At 46.6% G+C, this 6,731-nt stretch overlaps 1 protein-coding gene across 1 annotated transcript; it reads left to right on the top strand.

Moving 5' to 3' along the window:
• The first annotated feature begins 413 nt into the window (after window positions 1-413).
• On the top strand, window positions 414-3,287 carry SLC25A4 (solute carrier family 25 member 4). The gene is made up of 4 exons (XM_064449622.1): window positions 414-628; window positions 933-1,419; window positions 1,983-2,123; window positions 2,466-3,287. Exons 1-4 carry the CDS (start codon window positions 518-520, stop codon window positions 2,621-2,623), a joined length of 897 nt encoding a protein of 298 aa, XP_064305692.1. The 5' UTR covers window positions 414-517; the 3' UTR covers window positions 2,624-3,287.
• The last annotated feature ends 3,444 nt before the right edge of the window (window positions 3,288-6,731 follow it).

The following is a 6,731-nucleotide window of genomic DNA, read 5'->3' as shown; positions in this document are numbered from 1 at the left end:
CTCTGGCTTCTTTGAGTTGACTTCAGTCAACAAGCCGACTGGTTGCCACACCTGCCATCTGCGGGCAAGCTTTCAGCGCCCAGCACCAGCCTCCAGCTTGCATGAAACAGTTAATGTTGCCTGAGGAACTCCTGCCAGCTTCCTTAGTCCCCTCCTGTGCCTCCCGGGTGCTATTAATACAGCAGGCACATGCTCTGACATAGCGTTCCCCGGCAGCGACCAGATAACTTTAATTTGCCCTTTAAACGTCCCGAGCCCGGCGGCCCTCGCGCTCCCTCCAGCAGGAACATGGCGGCGCGGCCCCGCGCCCCCCGGCGGGGGCGGGCCCCGTGGGGGTCCCAGCCAATGTCCGCGCCCCAGGGGGACACCTCCTCCTATCGCGAGAGGCCGTGGGGTATAAGAGGGGCGTCGCGGTGCCCCCCGGCCATTTGGCCGGCGGCGTGCGGGGGCGGCCGGGTGGGGAGGTGCGCGGCTCGTTGGCTCTCTCCGGGAAGGGGGTGTCGGACCGGCTCACAGCATGGGTGACCAAGCGCTCAGCTTCCTCAAGGACTTTTTGGCTGGTGGGATCGCTGCCGCTATCTCCAAGACGGCTGTTGCCCCCATCGAGAGAGTGAAGTTGCTGCTGCAGGTGAGGAGGCAGCGGGGCCCGCGGGGCGGCGGTTCCGCTGGCGGTGGGGGCCCGGTGGGGCTGCGCCGCTGGTGGGTGCAGGGGCGGCGGGCGCCGGCCGGCCTGACTAAATATGGGAAGGAGCTGGGCCGGCTCCGGTTACGCGGGAGCTGCCCGGGCCCCTCGCACCGCCTCGGGGGAGCGGGAGCCGGGCCAGGCGGTGGGGCAGGCCCCGTCCCTGCCCTTCAGCGGGCCGCCGTGCGGGGTCACCCTTGCGGTGTCCTGCTCTCTACCCTCTCACTCCTCCTCCTTCTCCTCCGTACAGGTCCAGCATGCCAGCAAACAGATCACGGCAGAGAAGCAGTACAAGGGCATCATCGACTGCATAGTCCGCATCCCCAAGGAGCAAGGCATCATCTCCTTCTGGAGAGGCAACCTGGCCAACGTCATCCGGTACTTCCCCACCCAGGCCCTCAATTTCGCCTTCAAGGACAAGTACAAGCAGATCTTCCTGGGGGGAGTGGACAGGCGCAAGCAGTTCTGGCGCTACTTCGCAGGGAACCTGGCGTCCGGGGGCGCAGCTGGAGCCACCTCCCTCTGCTTCGTCTACCCGCTGGATTTCGCCAGGACCCGGCTGGCAGCTGATGTGGGCAAAGGAGCTGCTGAGAGGGAGTTCACTGGGCTGGGCGACTGCATCGTCAAGATCTTCAAGTCTGATGGTTTGAAGGGCCTGTACCAAGGATTCAGTGTGTCTGTCCAGGGCATCATTATCTACAGAGCGGCCTATTTTGGTGTTTACGACACGGCCAAGGGTAAGTAGTTGGAGAAGCGACTGCAAGGGAAGATCCATCCTGTAAAGGTACTCTAGGGCACTTGGCAGTACAAGGACAAGCAGGGCTTGGCTTAACACCAGTTCAGGATGGTAATGCTAGAATACGCACAGGTGTTTCTGAAATGTGCTTCTGCAGGGCATTCCTGCCTCCCTGAGCTTGCTGCTCTGAGCAGAAGCCTTGGGCTTGCAGTGTGTTTTCAGACACTTTCCAGTTTCTCTCTGTCTTAAGGCTTGTACAGATGGGCTTCTGTGGTAGCTTGTTACTCATTGCAGCTCATGACAAGCCTGGGAAGGTTACAGAGGAGAGACCTTTTGGTCAGGGAGCATGAGGAGGGCTTAGATCCCAAAATCCAACAGTTCTATAACTTGTTTCACTCATACTATCTGTTAATATGGATGAAGGGAGGAGTTGCAGGTATGATTGACTTGACTTGACTTGAACAAGTGGCTCCTGGGGTTGGTGGGTGATTGTTCCTTCTGCAGCCATCTTTCCCACAACCCTTTGCCTCTGTACTGACTCTCCTCATCTGTTCTTGATGGCAGGTATGTTGCCTGATCCAAAGAATGTGCATATCGTAGTGAGCTGGATGATTGCCCAGACTGTCACTGCGGTAGCAGGGCTGGTTTCTTACCCTTTTGATACTGTGCGACGTAGGATGATGATGCAGTCTGGACGAAAGGGAGGTAAGAATAAGTGCTCCTATGGTGTTTTGGCGCAGAAAGTATCTCCTCTTTGAGATATCATGGGAGATGCTGGGTAATTGTCTTATGGAAAACTACGGACCCTCTTACTGGAATACTTAACATTTTCTCATAGTTTTTATTTTTATTTGTCACCTTTGCTTAAGAGGCTGAGAGTTATTTGTTTAGATTTCCATGTGGAGAATTAAAATCACTTTTCATAAATAGATTAATTTTAAATTCTCGGCTGTAGTTTACTTATTCCTTGTTGTTTTAAATTTATGAAAGTGAAACAGACTTGCTGTATAACTTCAAGCCTTCTGACCTTTATGTCTGTTTCCACAGCTGATATTATGTACAAGGGCACAATTGATTGCTGGAAGAAGATAGCTAAAGATGAAGGATCCAAAGCGTTCTTCAAAGGTGCCTGGTCGAACGTGTTGAGAGGCATGGGTGGAGCTTTTGTATTAGTACTTTATGATGAAATCAAGAAATTTGTCTAAAACTTAACATCATAATGCAGTTCAATTGTTCTCCATCAACTTTTTTAAAATGCTATTGTGATGTAATGGACAACAAAATATTTCCTAGGGAAACAGAATAAAATTTTTGAGTAACATGTCTGGTTGAGATGAGGATGCATTAATTTTAAAATTGTCCACTACACCACAGATATATTTTGTACAAAAATTTCTCCAACATTTGTATTGGAACCTATGTATATATTATACTTCAAATTTTAAGTAATACATTTTGTCTAGAGACAAGACTTAGGTGGTCTGTGCCTAGTTTAAAATCTAATATTGTGAACTCTTAATAGAATATCTCCAGAAATAACCGCTGAGTGACGTCTCTAGCTACCCAACAGGATGATGACATAACATGAATTAAAAATCATGTTTTCTTCAAAAGCTGTATGTTTTTAATATGATACTGAGTGAAAGCGTGTCTGAAAACATAAACTGTACTAAAACACCAGGCTGAGTTGCTAACTGCAGCCTCGTCACTGACAAATGGCACCATCATATGGTTGAAACCATAATCTGATTTTTCATTCTTTGTAGAATATGGAAATGTTTCAAAAATTCCCTGTACTTTTACAAAGCAAAAAGTTGTCTGCTCTGATGTTCAATTGAACTAAAACTGAAATAAATTAATATTAATGAACTTTTCCTGTTTTCAGTATACTGAACATGTTACAGGTACATGTCCTTTAAGGGGATGTGCTAATCAGCACACTATTAGCAATTGTCCGGTACTGCCTAAGCCTCTCAAGTTTTTCAACAGACCTTTAGGTAGGTAGAGTTGTTGATAATGCTACAGTAGCAAAACCAAGTGGATTCAGCTTGAGGGTACTGCAGCCAGCTGTGTTACAGAGAAACTACCACATAGTCTTAGCCGCTTTGAAAATTTTGTTCTATTACCCTTAACTTTGAACTAAGTGTGTCTTTGATAGTGAAGTAATTACTACTTATTTTACTTGAAAAAGCATTCTAGAATGGAATATGTCTGAGTTAAGTCAGTTTAACAATTACAGCTGGAAGTGTAGCATTGTTAATAATGTGAGCTATTAATTACCAGTGAGATCAGAACAAGTCCAATACAGAGTTTTTAAGCTTTGATGCTGTGTGGTTGTGAACTTACTGAAGTATATGTTCTCTAATTAGACAACAGAGGGAAAGTGAGTTGTGTCCAGTCCAGTGGTTGTTAGACTACACATAAACAAATGTTTGTTTTGTATCCAGCTGGGAAAAGGGGTAAGAATAAGCAAGTGACACAGTCTCTCAGAGCATCCTTCTCTCTAAACTGTGGAAATATGGATTTGATGGGTAGACTGTTCAGTGGATAGGGAGCTGGTTGAATGGTCACATCCAGAGGGTAGTGGTCAACAGTTCAACATCCAGATGGAGACTGGTGATGAGTGGTGTCCCTCAGGGGACCATGCTAGGCCTATTTAATATCTTCATCAATGACACAGACACTGGGATTGAGTGCACCCTCAGCAAGTTTGCAGATGACACCAAGCTGAGCAGTGCAGTTGACACACCAGAAGGATGGGATGTCATCCAAAGAGACCTGGACAAGCTGGAGAGGTGGGCCTGCATCTGGATTGAGGCAACCCCCGGTATCAATACAGGCTGGGGGATGAAGGGATTGAGAGCAGCCCTGCAGAGAAGGACCTGGGGGTACTGGTGGATGAGAAGCTGGACATGAGCCAACAATGTGTGCTCGCAGCCCAGAGGGCCAACTGTATCCTGGGCTGCATCAAAAGCAGCATGGGCAGCAGGTCAAGGGAGGTGATTCTGCCCCTCTGCTCTGGTGAGACCCCACCTAGAGTGCTGCATCCAGCTCTGGAACCCCCAACACAGGAAAGACATGGACCTATTGGAGCAGGGCCACAAAAATGATCTGAGGGCTGGAGTACCTCTCCTCTGAAGAATGGCTGAGAGAGTTGGGGTGGTTCAGTCTGGAGAAGAGAAGGCTGCAGGGAGGCCTTACAGGAGCCTTTCAGTACTTAAAGGGGGACAGATTTAGGCAGGATATAAGGAAAACATTTTTTACAGTGAGGGTGGTAAAACACTGGAACAGGTTGCCCAGAGAGGTAGTGGAGGCCCCATCCCTAGAAACATTCAAGGTCAGGTTGAACAGGGCTCTGAACAGCCTGATCAAGTTGAAGATGGCCCTGCTCAGTGCACAGGAGTTGGACTAGGTGACCTCTAAAGGTCCCTTCACACTAAACTATTCCACAATTTATTCTATGATTCTAAGTAATACTCAAATAAGCTTTTAGTTCAGCTGCATCTTTTACATCATATGTAGAGGTAAGGTGCCCTCATGTGGATTTTTTGGTAAAAAAAACCTGGAAAGCCTCTCATTTCTAGTGCCCTGTAGTAGGGAAAAAAATACCAAACCACCCTGTGGAAACATAAATGTTGGAATTACACCAGCTGTACTTGAAAGTAAAAGGCTAACTAGTTAGTTACACAGCTGGGAATTTCCAGTTGAATATAAACTGCAGAGTAGATGATGCCTGGGCTAGTAGAGTTGATGAGTGAACAGTATTGCTCCAGTGAAGGGGTTATAGGTGCCTGAGACAGGATGTTCTTGCAGGTATCGTCACTGCTGGAAGCTGCCTTTCTCTGACACCTGGTCTCACAGCATTGCTTGTGTGAAAGCTGGAGCAATTAAATACACAAAAGCAAGCTGATGTAAGGAACACTATCCCTTTCTCTGGGAAAACAGATTACCCTGGAGTATAAATGGAACAAGTCTACCCCAAAGAATAAATTTGTGGACACTATCTTGGTTAACATTTTATGTGACTGTCACAGAATATCCAGTTACTCTCATGGACTGCAAGCATGCTTATTCTATGATTTTCATAATTGAATATGCAGATGAGAACTCTGGCTTAACCAGTTTGGTGAGTAGCAGTAAATGGAGAGCTAGGAGGTTCACATTTTGATCAGTTCCAAATTTCAGGGCTTTGGCTTCCAGTTATCCCTTTCCTATATTTGAAATTAATTTATTGTCAGATGCAGGTAGCGCTGCTCTCTGTCACTTAGTATGATGGGCTATGTGTGTCTGCTACAGACTCAGACCAGCAGCCCCGTTCTCCCTGAAGGCAGGGACAAGCTACTAAAACAGTAGCTGGAAGCAACATCTATCCACCTGAAGAACTGAAACATTTGGGAAAAATGTTTAAATTTAATTATCTTTTGTCTCATGAAGATAGTGTCTCTTTCAATCTGTCCTGATCATTTCATCTCTCTTCTTTCATGGCCACTTAGACACTTGGTTTTCCAGATACTTGGTCTGATTTCTTCTAGTGGTAAATAGCCAATGTTGCAACCTGTCAACCCATAAGTTTGTAAAGATGATCTTTCTACTCTCTGAAAAAGTACTTATTGCAGTAGTCTTAGTTAAAAGTTTTACCTGCCTGCTTCTGCCCTTTCTCTTCCTTTTCTCCTTCTTCCACCCCTTCCTACTGGTTCCTTATGAGAAGCCTGCTAACACACTGCAATTATTCCTTTTACATTTACCTTGCTGACAAGGTTGCGTATGGCATTTGGATGGTTTTGGAGAAGACCTAAGCTGGCTACAAAGATACCAGAGACAACGAGACAATGACTGTAACAATGATTGTAACACACAGAGCTACAAACCTTGGGGGGAAGTGTATGTGTGAATGAGCAATAGGAGAATTAAAAGAAACTCCAGGCGAGCATAAATGAAAGAAGTTACTATATTGGGGGGGGGGGCGGCGGAAAAAAACCCAAAGGAAAAAGGCAAAACCAAAGTGAGGAGTATCAATGCAGGAAAATTCTACTGCAGGAAGAGATAATACATAATACATACGAAAACACAGCTAAACAGCTCCTTATTTCTGCTTGAATGCTTATGCACAAGCACACCCTGTGGGAGATGCCAGGCAGCAGCACTCTTCATAAAGATACTTGGAGTAAGAGTTTGAAACTGTCAATGAAATAACCATTTGCCTGAAAACAGCTCTGCACTGAGACCATGGTGCTCAGCATAACACTTGCTGAAAGTGTAACCTAAAATCCAGCCATCAGCTCTGCAAAGCTAGAAAACAGAAGACATTGCAGA

This window comes from Phalacrocorax carbo, chromosome 4 (assembly GCF_963921805.1).
Source record: "Phalacrocorax carbo chromosome 4, bPhaCar2.1, whole genome shotgun sequence".
NCBI lineage: Eukaryota > Metazoa > Chordata > Aves > Suliformes > Phalacrocoracidae > Phalacrocorax > Phalacrocorax carbo.
This window is presented reverse-complemented; position numbering and strand designations above follow the sequence as displayed.

What these genes read in the sequence shown, in the direction of transcription:
- SLC25A4 (XM_064449622.1), top strand. Translation starts at nt 518, where the DNA reads ATGGGTGACCAAGCGCTCAGCTTCCTCAAGGACTTTTTGGCTGGTGGG. An exon ending in GAGTGAAGTTGCTGCTGCAG is followed by an intron (nt 629 to 932) that starts GTGAGGAGGCAG and finishes TCCTCCGTACAG; the next exon opens with GTCCAGCATGCCAGCAAACA. An exon ending in GCAGTCTGGACGAAAGGGAG is followed by an intron (nt 2,124 to 2,465) that starts GTAAGAATAAGT and finishes CTGTTTCCACAG; the next exon opens with CTGATATTATGTACAAGGGC.